General features: G+C 31.1%; 1 protein-coding gene across 1 annotated transcript; it reads left to right on the forward strand.

Moving 5' to 3' along the window:
* Positions 1-174: 174 nt before the first annotated feature.
* On the forward strand, positions 175-21,790 carry LOC140040023 (solute carrier family 15 member 1-like). Its single transcript, XM_072085646.1, has 19 exons — positions 175-256; positions 11,219-11,286; positions 11,678-11,771; positions 12,289-12,430; positions 12,639-12,731; positions 13,047-13,146; positions 13,418-13,586; positions 13,746-13,828; positions 14,930-15,013; positions 15,384-15,518; positions 15,688-15,720; positions 16,071-16,241; positions 16,373-16,501; positions 17,048-17,268; positions 17,885-18,013; positions 18,450-18,591; positions 19,150-19,281; positions 19,420-19,527; positions 19,983-21,790. Exons 1-19 carry the CDS (start codon positions 205-207, stop codon positions 20,181-20,183), a joined length of 2,286 nt encoding a protein of 761 aa, XP_071941747.1. The 5' UTR covers positions 175-204; the 3' UTR covers positions 20,184-21,790.

Here is a 21,790-nt window from a genome sequence, read left to right on the forward strand (position 1 = left end):
ACAAGGTACTGTAATTATCAAAACGTATGTGTCAAAACTTTGCGTGTTTCCCACGTTTTTTTTAAATCGATCGCCTGATGAAACAAAAAACCTACGTACTACCCTCTATAGTTTGAAATTATTTTCTACTGGACCCAAAACTGTGGCTATTTATCAGTAGTCACAGTTTATAACTGCAGTGTTATTAAGTACCGGGAAAGTAACATGGCATCGGAGGCCAGTGCAGCATATGGCAGTGTGAGTTCAAGTGAGAAAAGTAAGTATCAACTAACTATTTATTTACGATTTTGTCAGAATTAAGTATTTGTACGTATGTAGTGTATTTTGACACGACTCTGTCAGTAATGGGCGTATTTAACAGCCATCATGGATCGGTTTGTAAAACAGGTCTGTGATTTGATGTTTACCTAGTAAAGTATTGTGTTTACTATATTGTCCGTGTACACTGACCCGTTTCTGGTTGTACAGTTTGAATAGGTTCAACCTGTTTGCGTTAAAATCTCCCCTTATTAGTTTATATACGTGGATATTTTTTAGATTTTCTAGCTCCCTATGCCGTGTTTTAAAAGGTATAAATATAAATAGATCATTTTGTAGTTCTGTTTTGATTAATGTTATTTTTAAAGTCAAATGTCAAGTCTGTCAAGTAGAATAGAATTAGGAAGTAGGTGTGTACAGGCTGTTAAAAATCGTTTACCGTGAGAAGTGTTTTACTCGCGTGTATTTTCGAGTGCAATTCGAGCGTTAGAAATATTTTGATGTTTAAAAGTATGTGAATTTTTATTTGATTGTCTTCATTAATTTAAAGAACACACGGGGTGATAAACGATTTTTTAAACAGAATTGTACAGTATCAGAAATAAAGGGCAAGGGGTTGCTTTGTCAGTGTTTTTGATAGTGGTATCCTTAAGGCCAATTTACACACAGATGAGTGGTAACAGTGAACTGTAACGGTAATCGGAACACTGCATAGCTTGTCCCACATAGAATCTGTACTTTTCCTGAGTGGAAAACTCCTGTCCGCTCTATGCTGTGTGTAAATGGTCATAAGAAATAACATAAATATAGATTATATATTTTCATTACCATTACCACTTGTCTGTTTAAATCGGCCTTTATTTGATTTATCATTTAAAAATCATTTTTTTAATTTTTATTTTATGTTTTCAGTTTAGCTTTGACCCTGACCCCTTCGTCGTTACCATGCGCCTTATTTTTGTTTGAAGAGTCTGATTATTTTCACCATGGCACAGCTTTTCGTCGATGCTGAAACGCTTGACCCCTTCGATGGTAACATATCAGGTCAGGTTGTTGACCTATGCATCCTGCATGAAACATGCATGATGGGATTGTTTCGTTAGCATGGATTTAAGCGCATGTATTGATTAAGTTAACACAAAAATGCTAAAATATGAATTGTCATTTACATTTATTTTTCATTTGTTGTAATTATAATATATTATATTGATTATTGATTTTCGTTAGCTCGGTTTAACTTAGGGACTACCTAGAATAAAAGAATTTGTGATGCTTAATCCGGAGGCATGGCTTCAAACAGAGCGCTTAATTTATTCCCATTTTTATAGCCACTACTTTTTAGAATCGGAAAAGAGCAATTTTCAAAGATTCCTATAACAAGAAATGATGACTGCTCTTTGTTAATTAATTTTGTAGAAAGAAAATAATAACTAGATTTAATTCGTCACTATGACGAATTATAGGTTATATGCATTGATTTAAATAAAGATAATTGATTTTTAAAAGATATATGGATTGATTGATTTTCTCAGAATCTTTAATTATTTATAATATATGATAGGACCTTGCTAACGCGAACACCATAGCCGGTATCACAATCCGATCAAAGATCCATATGCGTATAATGTCATAAACCACATTTGTTGTTACATAAAAATAAAGACATAAGTTAATTTTTATCTAGATTTCATTATAAATCATGTGTATAATCTATACACTAAGAAATAAATTTGAACAAACAATACGGATAATAAAAAAAAATCTTATTTCGTTTCCCAAGGTGAGACTCGATCTCGGCACCTTGAATGCCATAGACACGAGCACAGACCATCGAGCCATACACAACTCACTAAAAGTTGTAGAAAAATTCCTCCGTGTATTTACTATGCAGTAACCACTTTGATGCAAATAGATTATTACATACCGAAATGAATTATAATTTTTTACTATGATGACATCTTTAAAATGTATACAAATGATGCACTGTCAAACTACATACTTTTAACTTTAATATATGAATTTTTGAAGGAAGAAAGTTAATGTTAAGTTTGTTATTTTGGCCTAAGAAAATGTCATAATTTGTTTGATTGTCGAAATTATTTTTTTTAAATTTAATATGCAATTAATGATGACTTAATCAACTTTTGTTCTCTTTATTTGATAATAAATCATACATATGATACATACACTTCAAGAAAATGAAATAAAAAATAGGTGTTCCCCTGCATTCTGACGATATATATTAATTTTAAAATTTAGCATATTTTCACCATTTTGTTAACTTATACGTGCGTAGCCAGTCACTTTTGACGTGCTCGTATAACGCAATTTCGAGTTGAAACCTTAATCAAATATGATGATATTATTAAAGAAAGATTGTAAAACAGAAATCGGGCAAAAAGAGTGCGCATTAACGTTTAACGCGCAGTGCGCGTGCAAAAATCTGCGCACTCATGGCAATTTTTTAAACGCTTAAAATTGCCTGAAACGTACTCTAATTTCATCGAAAATAAATTTTGACAATTTTGAACATTTTAAGCGCGCGTACGCAAGCGTTATATGCGCTACGCACGTAATTTTATTGCCATATGATGAAATATGACCTGAAATTTATGAGTACCAAATTTTGTTTAATTGTGATTCATGCTTGTGAAGATATGATTACAAACGTGATTTCGTAAAATCGCGCGTAGACCGCGTAATTTTTGATTACGCATCGTGAAAATATAACCACATCGATTCCTGGCCATGAGGAATATACTCTGAAAACTTGACTTAGCTAGATTAAACTGATGCCAAGATAATGCACGGACAAAATAGTGCTAAGGAAAGAATAAATAAATAAATAAATAAATAAAGATTTTGACAGAATCAAGAGGTTATATGCATATCATGCATATAACCTAATTACTATTGTAGCAGGCAGTTCCAGGTGAAGTTCAAAATTACTGTATTAAAAATATGATACAAATCATATTTCCTCATACACCTATTTTGCTGCCTCCTTCCGATCAAACATTAGACTAACTCTACAATAATGATCTGTTTGGTTAGCTGACAGAAAACCAAAACACATTTTTTGCTGCAGCTAAAGTTAAGTAATACTCAAGGTATTCTAAGTCAGTGTAGAGTGAATATCTTTTGTATGTTTCACTATAAACCTTTTTAAATACCTTTGAATAGACTCAGTATTCTTCATAGTTGACTTAACCCCATTGAATAGGAAGACCAACAATGAATCCTGTACAAAGGGGAAATCTGTTAATAAGTATTGAGGAACCTGCCACAGTTAACCAGTATTTAAAATCTGGTATTGTATATCCAGTATAAAGGCATTGAGAAAGAGAAGTAATAGAAATATTGATTGTTTTAAATCAGACAACCGTAATTACTTACTTACTTACTTACATATATCATTGTATGCATGTCTTGGCGTTTATCAACCTTACAGTATACACAAAGTTTAACACGTCCTACCCAATCAGAAACAATCACTCAAGCGTCCACCATTTTTGTAGACTTTTATATTTATTGATACAGGTTTAGAATTTAGTAATCATAGTTTTTATGGGTTTTGGAGGCGTTTATGTGAAAACATACCGATAATATTATGCACAGTACATAATTGATAATCCACAAACACAAAATATAAATGGGATTCATATGTTTTTTTCATGGGAATTTAGGCATCTTCAAGTTAGTGCATGTAATTACAATCACAACCAATTTGACGATAGTGTTTTTTTAATCTCTTATACAGTTATTTCGTCTTCCAAAAGACAGACTTTAATCTCTCCCTTTTGAACGTTCATACTATGGTATAAGCATTGTTCATACTATGGTATAAGCATTGTTCATACTATGGTATAAGCATTGTTCATACTATGGTATAAGCATTGTTCATACTATGGTATAAGCATTGTTCATACTATGGTATAAAGCATTGTTCATACTATGGTATAAGCATTGTTCATACTATGGTATAAGCATTGTTCATACTATGGTATAAAGCATTGTTCATACTATGGTATAAAGCATTGTTCATACTATGGTATAAAGCATTGTTCATACTATGGTATAAAGCATTGTTTGCTAATTGCATAAATTAGAACTCTTTTAAAGAATCATGAATGCATACTGTTTAAAAATACTATATTTCAGTGCCTCTTGCTTTCAGTAGTTTGGTACAATAACACTTTAATATAAAATCCTATAGTATAGTAATTAGTACATGCAATATGATCTTTTATCTCTGCATGGTTAACTATTATCTGTTTTTCAATTTTCTCACCTCGATGGTACCTTTATAAATTAATTTTTATTTTAATTAAACTTACTGTACCATAAAGACTTGCAAATCAAATTTAACCGGTCCTTTTTTTTTAAATTCTAAAATTGTGGTGGTGGAAAACTGACAATATTAATATTTCTTTGATTTCTTTTCTATAATTTTAGATTCGTCAACATGTAGTGATGAGATGAGCCCACTTGAAGGTGGTGTAACTTTAGTAATTTTATTTTAACATGTCAACATTTATTTAATATGAAAATTTTGAATGAAAATCTTATACATGTGCTAGCCATCCTCAAATCGGAATTATAATAATTTGTCATTATAATCATTTTTTCATCTTGCTTAATATCAAGTAATTATGTTTACATTTGAACATGTCAAATGCCCAATTAAGCTTGTGTTCGCCAATTTTTAAATTTTTCCTGAAACAAATATTATTTATTTTATTTTTATTTATTCAACTTCTCACTAACACTGTTAGTGAAGGATCGGGACCAACAGGTGGTGTTTGTGTGGACTAGTTACCGGGGTAACCCCCTACTCGTCTCAAAAGATATACTAGGTTTTTTAAAGTGCACATGAGCTATGTGTACACTGGACCTACGGTTTATAGTCCTTATCCGAGAAGGCTCGTTCTACCACCAGAACCATGGAGTGAGTGAGCCTCGAACCCCTGTGGATGTTATGGCTACGTAATTACGGTTCCACTGTCTTAACCGCTTTGGATACAGATTGGATACTGTACGTTATAACATTTTACTGTCTATATTTCACCTCGCTTTTGTCCATATTATTAAAAAAGCAACAACTATAAATTGATGCTAGATAATAAAAGATTTTCATTCAAATGATTTTATTATTTTTTTGCTTTTGCTGTCTTTTCTTCTTTCCACTTTTTTTTTTCAATTTCATTTATAACATTTAGTACTTTACAATCCCATTTTCCAAATCTCATCAATTTACAGAAACTCATTTTACGGATATTTAATTTCAATAACCATAACCATATTTTTGATATTTCAACTTTGGTTATATAGTGGACGTGTTTGATTAAGCATTCAACATTAATATCAAACTTGATTATATATATGTGGACACCATATGGAAAGACTGATTTAAAAAAAAAGATAGATATTAATGATTGATGCTGTATAGTTAAAAAAGAATGTGGACTAAAGTTATATTGTGGTTTACCAGCCAATATGGTTGGTATACGGCCACTATTGTATGATTCCATGATGACCTCTCTGCGATCAGACACTAGTCACATGGTTTTAAGTTTATAAAGTGTAAAAAAAAAAGTCTTCAGGTGCTGTGAAAACAAGTGTAAAGATGGTGATATGCCCTCATCGCTAACATGTGTTCGACTAATAAAATGCAGTTAGCACCAGTTGAGTCTCGGCGTCCTTCTCAGGACTCCGGCGCTTCCTAAACTGACAAAAATAAATGGGTCTTAAACCTTATTATTATTATTATATTGTAATATTATTCTATGCAATTAACATAATGTACAAATTATGTATCAACATTTAATAGCCGTGTTGTTATCAACGTAATCTACAAGTTATTTTTATTCTGTTTACTGACACCCACAATGACCTGACTAGAATGAGCTAGGCAAACAATCCCACGTACCCAAGTATCTTAATGACACTGTGTGTACAAAGTGTACACATTGAATGCGTAGCCAAACATGTGTGTTTAGTAAACTTTCCCTACTGTACTATCAGCAGTTTGGAACTGCAGATAACAAAAATAAGTTTTAATAAATGGTAACAGAAATTTCTAAACAGCTACCGTAGGAATATATATTTTCTATACATTTTTTTTCCAGTTCCTACTTTGTTTTAAAATTCATACGCATTCATACAGTACAAGTAATTCACTAATTACAGGATCTATAAACTTCATTTATCATGCTTATAAACTAAGTCTCATTTGAGGCTTAGGGAATGGAGTTGAAAGAGTAGTGAGTTCCAACCCTGGCACTAGGTCAGGATTGAACCCTGGACCTTGGGATTGGAAGGCAAGCACGTTAACCACAAAGCTAAAGCTCCACTACAAACTCTCAATTTTTGTAAGATAATTTGAACTTGACTGTCTACTTAAAGACCACTGCACCACTACATGAAATCCTCCCCCTCCCCATTTTCTTTCCCCAACAAAACTGTATTTAATATATCTTTTGCTATTTAAAATTCTTGGCTATAGTTGGTAACTAGGCATTAATGTTGTCAACCTTTAAATAACAAGTAATTCAGATGGCTCTGATCAATTACATTAAATTCAATCAATTACGACAGTATGGATTAAGAAACATATGGGTTGAGCTTAAACGCTTTTGGCAACGTGGCTTGCGCATTGATCACATCTAAGATGGTGAAATGCATTTTTCAAAACAAATAGTTTATAAAATGATATCTGCAAACAGAAAATGAGGAATATTCCCTGAGACATGAGGTGCGTCTCATTTTAGTAAGCACTTACATAAATTATATAATTCTGGTAGATGTGATAGTGATAATGAATATCCAATAAATATTAAAAATATAGAAATTGTCCAAATTTATTTTCTTATACTAGATTAGAATGATATAAAGAACACATTAAAATTGTTTGACTTATATTATTAGAATTGAGACATTGAGAAAATTTAGAAATAGACATAATATCAACTTTAATTGTGAAATGTGAAACATTGATAAACATGTTCTTCCTATGTTCAATAAGGTATTTAATGTATAAAAAATACATACACTTATAAAAATACATTTTAGAATACTTATTATAAAAACATGAAACATATTGCAACATTTAAAACAATGATTTAAAAAAGAGTTCTCTTAAATTTCAAATTAAATTGTAAATTGCAGTTATGTTGCAATGATCATTATTTTGTTGTATAAAAAAGCAATGTTGCAGAGTGGACGAGGAGTAAGGGAAAAACCTTTCCCAAATAAACAGGCACTTCCTCTACCCCACTTTCTCCTTTAAAATAGAGCAACTTTATTAAAAAAAATATTTATGAATATTGCACTACACTTAGAAATAATAAAATTCATCAACAAAAATGAGTAAATAGCAGTGATGGTAAGGATATGCTTACTTGAATACGGACGCAGTATTAACTGTATTACCTGCCATACTATAATGCCTCAACAACACCACACCTTTTTCCTTTTCTCCTTTTGTCTAAATCCTATTACTCAAGCCATTCATACAAATAATACTAATCTAATTCTTGACATATTTATACAGTACAGTAGACCAGGGAGGTAATAGACCCTCTATTGGGACACCCTTATTCAGGGACACCCCTATTATTTAAGATGTATTGTCCCCTAAAATCATTAAAAAGATTTATAAAATCAGACTTTGAATAGACTATTTTGCAGTTTTGACGAAGTTATTCACTTACATAGAAAAAAGAGATTATGATAAAAAAGACTTTATTGAGATCAAGTTTATCTCAATTTTAAATCACACATAATTTGCTAGTACCCTGTGATGAGATCTTTGACAAAAATTTTCGTCTTTAAAAACAAATTATAGTATGCTATGGAGGAAAATTCTTCCTATGATTGCAATACTGCGGCGAACTTTTTGAATAAATTGATAAAATAAATTGAAGCAAAAAAATCATTACAATACAACAGAACTCATTTATATAAACTGTTCTGAATATACAATATGCTGATACTGATTGTCTTTACTTGTCCATAATAAAAAACATTTCAACCTGTATTTGAAATTGCCATTAAAAAAATCAGTGCGAGACATACAAAATGCAATATCAATATACAGGAATATTTAAATATAAATATGTACTGTATGTAAATTTAATATCATTTTATCATTACAATTTATTAAAAATATTGTTTATTTATTTGAATATAGAGTTTGAAAGACAATAAACATTATAAAAAGATATTCAGGAATTATTTAAATACTTTACATTTGCATAATATAAAAAAAAATTGTGTAAAAACTTATTTATAAAAATTCTTCTGAATAATGTGATTTTACAACTCTCGTTTTTTGTTAGCACAGTGGTGATGAAATTTACTAAAAAAAATAATTCAAAATATTATTTTTTCCACTTTATTTATATTATTATAAAAATTCTTTTTTAAATGTGAATTTACAACTTCTTTCTTATTATCATTGGCACAGTGACAGATGGAAAACACATCACAGAATATTCTGTAACTACAATTATATTTATTCAATATGTGGAACTATTCTCATTATGAAAACATTAAGCCCTGATGGGTTTAATATCTCATTTATGCCATTGATCACGAGAAAAAGACGATATATATTGTTATTATTTTAGCAGACTTAGAATAAGTAATATAACAGGCTTTACTGAGTTTACTTATGCTTGGACATTACCTTTTAGATTTTTGGCTAAAGATGTATTGTCCCGGTCCCCCACGACAAAATAATTCTTTTTGTTGAATATACCATTTTAATGTAAAAAAAAAATTGGATAGACAAAAAAATGATTTAATTTTCATGTTTTTCTTTAAATATGACCATTTTTTATAAGTGAAAACATTATTTTTGGAAAGAGTGAATAAGATTATTGAAACTACAAAATGGCCTATTCATTGAAATTTTTATTCATTTTTAATTGTCATGTTTTGACGAAAGTAAGAAAGCTTTTGTTTATTGCGACAGATAAAAGCTTTATTGAGTGTGCAAATGATATTAATGTCTATAATGATTTGTAAGGAAAATTGCCACTATTGAATTTTCTAAGGACATACTTTATAGAAAGACTAAAAGCAAGCATCTATAAACAGATGACTTCGCTAAAGGTATTGAATTGTACGTAGTCAGCGTTACGTACTTAGCGTGCTAATAATTACTTATTATTAAGTGTCAACACTTAATGTCACCGGAGATATCGCGCTAAGTTATAGTTTTATAATTCGTTATACGATATCATCTCTAAGGATTTTCAGATTGTTAGTAACTGTTGGCTACGTCAACCAATTAATAAGAAGGTGTAATTCAATAGTTGTGTCTTCAAGCGATTTTAAAGAAAATTTTGCATTTGTTTGACAAAAAATTCACAGGAAGTGTGTATCCGTAGTACAGTACTATGTTAATCTTCTTCTATATCTGCTGTTTTTAACTCATGGACAATATTTAAAATTTCCATGTAGCATAATGAAATGATTAGTCTATTCCGTGCCTAGCTTACCTGGATAAACCGACAAATGCCCTATTCTCCTAGAAGAGCGATATGTACTCGAAAAGTATAAAATTCATTGAACACCACTCTTTATAAATGGTACAGTCCACAAACCAAGCCCTCAAGTGGGAGCATGCTCACAAACCACCATCATCATATATTTCACTCTTCGAGGAGAATATGGCATTTGTTGGTTTATCCAGGTAAGCTAGGCATGAAATAGACACCATTTCTGGTTTGTGTAATCAATTGAATCATATATTATTTAAATATGTAAAATTATGAATTGAGATATTGAGATTTTATCTAGTAGACCCTGTACATTATAGGTATTAAGAGAACAGCTTTGGTTATCAACAAACTTCCGCTTTGACAGAAGTGTCCCCTAAAAATGGTAATTGGCTGAAAAGTTACTGTAGAATATATCTTGCTTCCCATTCACTTCGCAGAAAAGTGTCCCCTAAATAGGGATGTACCATGAATAGGATTTTCCCAAAGAAGGAGTTTTCCCATTGTGAGGGACTTTCCCAAAGGATAGGTTCTAGTTTACTTAAATCATCATACTGTACATGTCTTGCATATTTAGTCTTGTCTCTAATCAAATTAATTATTTATATCAAAACATTAAATTACTATATTTCTTTTTAATATTGAATTAATAATCAATAAATAATACTTATTATTTATTAGTAATACTATCCATTATATTTACAGTATAATAATAATTTAAAATTATTAATAAAAATATATTTAGTCTTGCACTATTGTTTTTAATTTTATTTTTTTTATTCTTCACTTTTCATTCATGTAAAATAATGTTATTATAATTTTATGCTATTTATTCACAAGATGCTAAAGCTTAGTATCATCATACAGTAAGTGTTATTCACATACAAATGATGTCATTAAATAATATATTTATAGAATTATAGTATTTCATACGTCAAAAATAATTATAATGAATGATAATAATACAGGTGTATGCCTCATTAGTGTTATCAACTTCATTAACGTATATAATTAACATCACACTGAATGTTTAAGGTGATGTTGTATGAGATAAGCTTACTGAGATGCGAGACCGAGGTAATTCCTCCCGTGAGACGTGATACGCGATATTAACACTGTGAGAAGCAAAGTTAATGTTTCTCATGGGACGTGTTTTAAGATGACATGCGAGATTGGCTTGTGAAATGCGAGACCAAATTAATGCGTCCTGCGAGACGAGTATGTTTTCTCATGTATTACAATCACCTGCACCGTAATTTCCTAGATGAATGTGATTAGTGGAAGTGAAGTTTACGTGAAAATGTTAAGCAATGAAATTGAATACAATAACAAAAATAGGACGATTGTTTCGTTTATTATGTTAAATCAAAAGGCAAATTACTGAAAAAATGGAAATACTGAATGTCTGTATCTTTAAATAAAGTAAATCAAATGTATTTTTTTTGTGTCGCCAGATGCCTCACTGCTTGAGTCTGATGAGAAGCCACAAAAGATCAGTGGCAAGGCCTGGGGTAGAATGCCGGTAAGGTTAACACCAGCTAATGATTAATTTAGATCGAGTAAACATTCTAGAAATTACGCGCGATTTACCGAATTTTGCCCTTACGTAAATTTATATATAGATGAGAATGTCTGACAAACAACAATACACTATGTTTTAAGTGTAATTTCAATTATTGTCGAAAACCATTGGGGCATAAAGTGTTGGAGAACTGTGCATTATAATAATACAAGTACTGCTATATACATCATGATTAATAAACTTAACAATACTTTTGAGCACAAATTCTTTGAAAAATGTGCTTTATAGTATGATAAATACTGCTATACACATTAATACAAATGCATTTTTTATATTGATTATCTGTGTATAATTACTTGTTAAACATGCTTTACCTTTAATATTTTTTTAGAAATTCTTTTGCTGTGCAGACAATTTCCCAACCAGTGTCTACTACATTGTTGGGAATGAATTTTGTGAACGATTTTCATACTATGGAATGAGAAGTAAGTATAACTACTAAGAATCTTGAGTTGAGACCAAAGATATTATAACTTTACTTAGAGCATGGAGAAATAAGATTTCATAATAATTACATAATGTCTCATCATCTAAAGATAAGATTGATATCAAACTTAACTTAAACATTCCCCTCTCCTCCACAACCTACTTCCACCACCGCACCTTGTTCCATACCAATTGAGATATCAATCAATTAAGATCAGATACTGAATTTCCTTTACCAAAGTGCAATACAAATAGATCAAAGAATCAACACCGGTATCTTTAATGGTTGCCTTTTCCTTGCATGGTCGGGTACCCGGCTTTGTTTTTTGCTGTTCTAACTTTTTTATATATGGCTTTTTAAAATTTATATATTTTTTGTTTTTTAATTAATGAATTGCAAATATCCAATCCTATATTTTTTATATTTCGATTGATTATGATTTGATTTTGAAATGGCATTTGAGTTTCAAAATATAGTTTGTTGATTTAATAATACATTTAAAAAAATTTTTTCAGCAATTTTAATTCTGTACTTAACGAACATCTTATTACTAAGTGATAATAATGCCACCGCTCTGTTTCACACGTTTGTCATGTTGTGTTATTTTACACCGCTGATGGGTGCCATGATAGCAGATGGATTCCTTGGAAAATACAGGTACTGAAGGCCTACAATTGATATAACTCTAAACAAACACATAAAATGCATTGCAAACACTTCCAAAAACATGACAATTGAAGATGGATAAACTAGACTACATTTTAATTACTTTTATAAACTGCACCATTTGAAAACATGGATGCATTATACAATTACATTCTTAGTATAAATAAGTTTGATCTAATGCATGTAACTCTCTTTGTAGGACAATCCTGTATATCTCATTTGTGTATATGTGTGGTAGTGCTTTGATGTCTCTCACAGCTCTACCACCCCAGACAACTGGCAGCCCAGAAATGTAAGTAGTATTATTATCATCATCTAAGCAACTTTTCACTAAATTTATTAAAGACACATTATGAGTAAATGATTCAAAGCCTTTGTATGCCACATATTGATTTATATTTGATTTAATTTTTTTTTGTATTTGTCTATTTCATATCTAGTTTATACCTTGATAAACCAATTGTAGCCATATCTCTTCCAAGCAAGATACCTAAAAGTTCTAATAATACTGAACTAATCCATGAATGTTGGTTTGTGTAATTTCTCCAAGTCACAACTAAAAATAGGAACTATATTATTTTATTCTAAATAATAAATTATTTTGCAGTGTTGGCCCAATGATTGCCCTTCTTTTAATCGCAATTGGTACCGGAGGGATCAAACCATGTGTGTCAGCATTTGGGGGTGATCAGTTTATCGGTGGTGAGGTAAGAACACAACAAACAAATTTAGGTAGAAGTTTAAACCTACTCATGCATAAATAATTGTTTATACAGCGCCCTCTATAGATTTAATATACTGTATACTGTATTATTATTATTGTACTGCGTTTTCAATAAAAAATCTTTTGACTCGTAAAGCATTGAGAAACTATTTTTTTGTCAGAATTATGTGCGAGAAAAGATTTGTAAACATGCGAGACAATTTATTGAGTTGTTAGAAGTGTAGTAACTTTTCTTTTCTAAACCTATTTAATAGGTGGAAATGCTACAGAAATTCTTTGCTGTGTTTTACTTTACAATCAACGCTGGTAGTGTTCTATCAACTTTCATTACACCAATTTTAAGGAGTGATGTCCAATGCTTTGGAGAAGACTGTTATTTCTTAGCCTTTGGTGTTCCAGCAGTTTTAATGTGTATTTCATTATGTAAGTGATTTTACAATGGTATATGTGTACTAGAGCACCCACAGTGTTTGGATCTTGGAGTCTAATATGATTTGTAAATGACAATTGGGACCAATATGATATCATAGAAAATGGTTTATGGAGAGTTATTAGCATAACATTTCTTTTTCTTCATTTCAGTTATATTTGTACTTGGACGAAAGAAGTATAAGCAATTCCCACCAACTGGTAACATTATAGGGCAAGTCATTAGCGCTATATTTGTAAGTACTGTATGCCTATGTAAGTACTGTATGCCTATGTAAGTACTGTATGCCTATGTAAGTACTGTATGCCTATGTAAGTACTGTATGCCTATGTAAGTACTGTATGCCTATGTAAGTACTGTATGCCTATGTAAGTACTGTATGCCTATGTAAGTACTGTATGCCTATGTAAGTACCGTATGCCTATGTAAGTACTGTATGCCTATGTAAGTACCGTATGCCTATGTAAGTACTGTATGCCTATGTAAGTACTGTATGCCTATGTAAGTACTGTATGCCTATGTAAGTACCGTATGCCTATGTAAGTACTGTATGCCTATGTAAGTACTGTATGCCTATGTAAGTACTGTATGCCTATGTAAGTACCGTATGCCTATGTAAGTACCGTATGCCTATGTAAGTACCGTATGCCTATGTAAGTACCGTATGCCTATGTAAGTACTGTATGCCTATGTAAGTACTGTATGCCTATGTAAGTACTGTATGCCTATGTAAGTACTGTATGCCTATGTAAGTACTGTATGCCTATGTAAGTACTGTATGCCTATGTAAGTACCGTATGCCTATGTAAGTACTGTATGCCTATGTAAGTACCGTATGCCTATGTAAGTACTGTATGCCTGTCTTTAATGAGGAAAAGGTGAAAATAGGTAGTTTACAGTGAGCCTTCTAAAGCTCTGTCTACACTATCAAACTTTATGTGATGTACCATGATGATGTCATACCACTACCATAATTGGGCAAATCACTACCATATTTGTGCACATCACACTTTTTTGTCAAACTAGTTTGATAGTGTACACAGAGGTCAAGAAAGCATATACTGTAAATCAAGTTAAATGTATCAGTTGCTTTTATACAAGAAAGTTTTGATTTTTACCGAAAGTAAGAAAATAAAAAAAAAAAAAACACAAACATTTGTAGAATAAATAAACTGTTATGATAACAGTATTCTAATCTACTGATAAATGTACTGTAAATGTTCTGTAAATTTTCTGGTAAATGTACTGTAAATGTTCTGTAAATGTTCTGGTAAATGTTCTGATAAATGTACTGTAGCATTGTCAAAATATTTGATGTTCTTTTTGTACTTTGCAGTATGCATTAAAAAATCGATTTGTTAAAAGGAAAACAGATATTACAAAAGAACACTGGATTGACTGGGCAGATGATAAATATGATGTAAGTAAGACTATTTACCTGAATAAACCAACTTTAGCCAATGATTTTCCACGAGAAGTACACCCCTATAAAGTAATGGAACAAACCAAAATGTCCACCATGTTTTCTATTGCATCATCTTTATCTATGAAGCTACATTTACTTGTTCTGTTTCATACAGAGTGGAAGACGGCACCATTTTGTTAAATAATGGAATCTTATATACGGAATTGAATAATGTCTTCCATTGTATGAAATGGAACAAGTTAAATGTAGCTTGAAGTAGATGAGGTTTTTTTTAATCCAGAAAATAATCTGTGCGGTCATATTGATATTTTGTTTATTTTTTAAATTTAAATACCATGGTAATTATTTTTAATTTGTGTTTCAGGCTAAGTTACTTACTGACATAAGGAATCTATTCCATGTTTTATTTATGTATTTACCGCTGCCAATTTTCTGGGCGTTGTTTGACCAGCAAGGGTCGCGATGGACACTTCAGGCAGAACACTTAGATGGTCAACTGGTGAGTTGTGAATTTTTGTTTCATTTTTTGTAAATAAGAAATATTTTTTGGCTTAATGAGTATCCTTCATGTTAATCTTGTGATTTACATATAGAAATGTTTCCCATTGGTGCATTTGTTGTAAATTGTGTACTTATTTTCTGATTGTTTATAATTTTATATATTTCAGGGTAATTGGAGAGTTAAACCAGATCAAATGATGGTATGTAATACAGATTTTACTGTATTTTTTTTAGAGAGATAATTTGATAAAACCAGCAAAAATACAAGCATGATTCCCAATATAGAAATATATAATATAATAAAAACATTCTCTCTCTCTAGCTGGTTTACTTTATTGTTTGATTTAGCTTTTTGCTTAATTTATTTGTATCTCCATTAATACCAACCACTGATACCCACAGCATTGTAATTTTTTCAGTGTTTATTTTATTTGTATCTTCATTGAGTTCAAGCCACTGATACCCACAGCATTGTCATTCTTTTCAGTAACTTGCCTTTATGATTAACATATTTATAACATAATAATATCAATGTTATTTCCTTGTTTAGGTTTTTAACCCAATATTGATAATTCTGATGATTCCTTTATTTGAAGTCGTTATATATCCATTGATACGTTTCTTGCGGCTCCCATGTCGCCCTCTACAGAGGATGGGTGCCGGTATCTTCTTTGCTGGATTGGCGTTTGTGATTGCTGGGTTTCTTCAGTTGAGACTTGACGTAAGTTGGTAATAAAACGAGGTAACAGTTGATGAGGGTCAGAATGATAGAAAGCATTTACACTTTTCCTGAGTTTGTTCGATTTAAATTGTAAAAAAATAGAGAAATTAATTCCTTTTTATCACTTGTAGAGCAATGAATTAACTTTCCCAAAGTCCGATGAAGGAATGATTAAAATCATAAATGCTGCCCCCTGTAACCTGGATGCTGAGCTTAGAGGGGATACGGACCAAGTACTTGGACATCTGGCCTTTGCTAATGTAAGTAATTATTAACCATGGAGTAATAGTAAGTAAGAGTTGTAATACTTTAATATATTAGTTTATACAAATATTGTAGATCATTTTCTTTTTTTTTTCATTTCTGGTAATATTGAAAATTAATTGTTCTAATTGCCATTTTTTGTGTTTTAATGAATGAATTTCAGATTTCATTTTATGATATATTATATTTGAATCGCTTATATTTTTTCATCATGGGCATGAGAGGAATACAGACCTATATGGATTCAGTTTCTATTTTGTGATCTTAGCTATGTCATTTCTCCAAGGCTATAGGATTCTGTTCCCTTTTGTATTTTCTGCTAATTAACCTTGTTTTGTAGTTGCTGTTTTTATTCGTTTTTATGTTTTTTTAAGCAATTCAAGTCACTTCTAAAATCTCAGCTGTTTTAATAATTCTTTTCGTCTTTTAGTGCTATGAGACATCAGTAAACATCACTTTATAAAAGTTTGTTAGTATTAATGAGAATGAGAATAGGATGAATTAAAATAATACTAATTTCTATTTGTTTTTTGTCTCACCAGTCTTCAGACCAAACCATTCTACCATTAAACAACTACACCGTAACGTTTCTACCACAAAACTGCCCTCTAAGTGATACATCTGTCTACGTACCAGAATTAACAAGCGAGGAAGCTGATGTAGCAGTTGTTGGGTTGTTTAACCAATCAGGTGTCTTACAATTTGAAACTAGACAATTCAAAGGACAGATAGTTAAACCACATCGAGCCGATGCCTTAATCAAGTGAGTGTTATAAACAGGATCAGAAAACTTGAACATGACATTGGGTTGACCTTTAAGTGTTCATTTAATTTTATTCATCAAAGAGAAAAGAAAAATATCATTAAAAATTTTAGACTTAAATAAATTAAAAGATGAAAAGGTCCATCAACAAAAAGCTAAAAGCTTGTATGTGGTTGATGACCTAAAAAACTTAACTAAACCATAAAAGTCAAAAGAACATATTGAACTTGACATTTGGTTGACCTTTAAACGTGGATTTACATCTGACATGTATGGGTTTCATCCATGGTACTCAATATTTAGATGGCGCTTTACTAGTCGGTACATCAGTTACACTTTTTATTTCAATGCCATCTTTCTGTTACAGAAAAGAAAACAAAAATTATTTAGGAGAAGATCATATTATAAGTTTTCTTTCACATTGCATCACACATAGTTTGCTATACTCAAAAAGAAAGAACAGAAGATTTGTTTACATTGATCTTGTATTCCTTTTTAAAATTAACTTTGAAATGAATTTAATCAATTTGTAAGCATACATCTTTGATTTGTTGGTACCCATGCTACTATGTTAAAGCCTGTGCATTTGTTAAATTTGTAATTTGTTTTTTTGCAGTGTTGTGTATGTCATAGAACCTGATATCCTGACAAACATGTCTGTGATATTAGAGAGTGATAAGAATGCCTACACCATTCCTTTTGAATTCTTTAATGCATCTGCCTTTGTGGAGATTGTTCCAGATACGTAAGTTCTAATTTGAAGCTTTTTTATTTGATAAGACCAAATTAATGAATTCTGTGGCGAATCCAGGATTCTTAAATATGAAGTTCTGAACTTAACCTAATGTCGTATCTTGTGCATTGCGAAAGATGAGTTCAATTTTCGACGACCTAGGACTTACACTTATTGGTTGTGGACATAGAATCCACTAGAAAATGTGTCGTATAGGAATCGTGTCACAATGCCACCACATGCACAAAATGAAGTAAAATGGCATACGAGTTCCTAGGTCATCAGAATTCTTTAGCTTTCAAATATTAAAGATACTGCATAATAATAAAGAAAAAGGCATGCTAGTTTTATGTCTTACTGAAAGGAAATAAAATAAACGAAAGAGGATACATCTTAAAAATTTTGTTTTCTTTTGATACATTTTAAAAAATGTTAATTTTAATTGTAGGTATACAGTACTAATCCCATCTCAGTCACCTGATGACAATAAAACTCACGAAGAAGCTAATATAAAACTAATAGCTGAAAATGGAGCTATATATACAATGGTTATCCAATGCAACGAGACACTGTCACTGGGTTCATGTCAGGTGTGTTTACAAGATTCAAAACGCAAGAATTTTATATTTTTTAAAAATTGGCGCATTCAATTTTTGGGTGGAGCTATTAACATTTACCGTTCCATTCAACAAACAGTTACTCGATTTTTAACATACACTGTACATTGTTGTCCTGTCAATATGTTAAGATGTCAAATGTCAACATGTCAAATGTCAACATGTTGAGACATCAAATATCAATTTCATTTCATTTATTCGTCTCAAAACAATGAACAAAACAATAAAATACACAAACATAATAAATATCAGCCAGAACATGAGACAGGGCACTCAAAAAGTGAACTAAATCACTGTCAGGTGGGGACCCTTAGACAGGGCACCCCAAAAGTGAACTAAATCACTGTCAGGTGGGGACCCTTAGACAGGGCACCCCAAAAGTGAACTAAATCACTGTCGGGTGGGGCCCTGTACATAAAAACAGTAGAAAAAATACATTTTAAGATGTCAAAAGTTGAAATGTCAGAAGTCAATATGTTTAGATGTGTGTGCTTATTGTATTGATAATCATTTATTGTTGTTGTTTTTCAGCCAATCATTGTGGTGCATGTTGACATCAACCCAAACACCATCTCCATATTCTGGCAGATTCCACAATATTTTGTGATCACTTTTGGCGAGATTTTGTTTTCTGTAACCGGCTTAGAATTCTCATATTCTCAGGTTTGTTACAATCAAATAATTATAGTGTTAAAAGTTATAATTATATTTTTTTTACAAAATGTTTATGATGAGGAGTGTGACATTCTTGCGGAGAGAGAATAAATAATATTATAGCTGTATTGTACCTTTGTATTGTAGGCCCCATCCAGTATGAAATCATGCGTGCAGGCTGCGTGGTTGATGACGGTAGGGTTTGGTAATCTCGTTGTTGTCATTGTAGCTGAGAGTAGAATTGTTGATAGTCAGGTAAGAGCTTTGATAGCAATACTTTACACATTACTTTACATTTGAGATAAATAAATTGTTATTGCACTGTCAAAACTCAGAATAATCCTAATTTATTTCTTAAAATATTTCAAATTCATTTCTACAGTGTAAAAAATATGAAATCATATATTTTGGGCTAAATTTTTGGAAAGTTGGCTGCATTACAGTATCTTACAATACAACATCACACTCAGCTTTTGAGTCGAAAAGTCATCCTGTGACCCACTTTGATAGTTGACAGTTTGCATCCACTCATTTTGTTATTTTTCTGTTTGTCTGGAAATTTAATAAAATAAAAATGAGCAGAATGACTGTTAGACTCAATAGCAGTGTAGTCAAGAAGAGCATAGTAAAAATGAAATTAACTATACATAAGTAACAACTCTACTTTGATTTTTAACACTATTGAACTTTTACTATCTTTTTTGTAACAGGCCATAGAATTCTTTATTTTTGCTGGACTTACTGGTGTAATCTTATTGATCTTTATTGCAATGGCACTACGTTACACATACATCACCCCATCTGTTCCAGAGACTACAGACTTAACAAATTTAGTAGACGATAAAAACCAAGCAGAAATGTCTTTGCGAGACCCAGTGGCAAACGTAGAAGGAAAGAGTTATCAAGAATAAATGTAGTTAATTTGTTTAAATTGAGTAAAATTTTATTCTTTTGTTTGAGAGTAAAAACATAATTTTAAGCTTGTTCTATATACAAGCTTAAAAATGCTTGAGGCTTATAATATGCTTGCCTAAATATTTTTGGTTGGTGTAAATATCAGATCAGCTATCTATGATTACATCAGCCATTTATTCAAGCCTGTAGTGGGGAGGGGAGCGTAGAGGGTTCAAATAAACCCCCTTTTGCTTGTAGTGCCCTTTTCAAATAGAGACCAGAAAGTAATGATAAATAGGCCTAATTAGCCTAGCTTGTGACGATTTTTGCCTGTTTATTGGAAAAACAAACTCATAAGTTGTGAAGATGTGCGAGACTGGTAGATACTGTAGGTAGATAGTATGCTATACTAGAAGTATACATATGAACTACCAAATACTCAAAACTTTAATAGAATAAGCCTAAGTGTATTAGTAAGTTTTAAATGATTTTACGGTGCTTTTAGAACGTTCTTATATAGTGCGTGGGCTTGTGTTAGGGTTGTTTCTTGGGACCACATGCAGTGGTGCTAGATGGTTTAAGTAAATGTACACAGTGTATATAAACTGGTTATTCCAAGTATATAACAGGGAAGAGTCTTAAGGTGCATTCGTACTTGGTCTGTTTCAAAATGTTTTGTGAAACAATATACAGAATTAAACGATGAAACAGAGCAGTGTAAATGAAGCTTTATTCTAGCCTGCTGTAAGTAGAGACAAGGAAATGTATTTTGCTCCATTTTATATATTTTTTTTTACGTTTGTTATGTTGAAGAAAAGGTTTTTTATTATTGTAAATTTACTTTTCAAATGATTTTACTGATTGGCTGAAGTAAAACATGTTTTTTTAAAGGGTTGATTTGCTTAATTTTAACTTTTGTTTCAAGTGATGTCTTCATGTTTGAAGGTTGTTCACCATGGTTTGATGGTGATACTAAGAGGTTAGTAGGAACAGAAGGCCCCATTACTATTTTCGACTGGGGCTGATCCTAACTGGGGTAATCCCCTACTCGTGCATAAAAGTCACATTTTACAAATTGAGAACATTAAAAAATGTATTCTTGGACAAAAGGAATAATTTTACATTGTCTACTATTAAATACATACAGTAGTAAATGGTAGGTCTTCAGATAAACTTTAAAAAAATAGAGGGACACAAATGTTCCTGTTTTTAAAATAGAGGTAAACAAATGTTCCTGTTTTTTATATAAACCAACTTTATATGTTATATTATTAATACCTTGAAAATATGAGTTTGTTTATTTTTTTTAATGCTTTGTTTTGTATTTTTAATAAATTTAAAATCTTCTTCAGTAATTTTTTGTTACAACAGTAAATAATATTTGTATGTGATGTATGCTGTGTTTGAAAATAAGCGGATTTTGTAAAAATACAAGGGTATAATTTATATACAACATGTGGCTTAAATAATAGAATGGTGGAATTATTTCTTCCATGTAAAACGTACTTAACTAAAATGTTTGGGTGAATCATGGTGATGGTTTTATTCTAAATGTTAAGAATGTGTAATAATAGTATTACTGTGGTAGATGTATTCTAATTATATTGAAATAAATTATATTTAT

The sequence above is a fragment of the Antedon mediterranea genome, chromosome 2 (assembly GCF_964355755.1).
Source record: "Antedon mediterranea chromosome 2, ecAntMedi1.1, whole genome shotgun sequence".
NCBI classification, from domain to species: Eukaryota; Metazoa; Echinodermata; class Crinoidea; order Comatulida; family Antedonidae; genus Antedon; species Antedon mediterranea.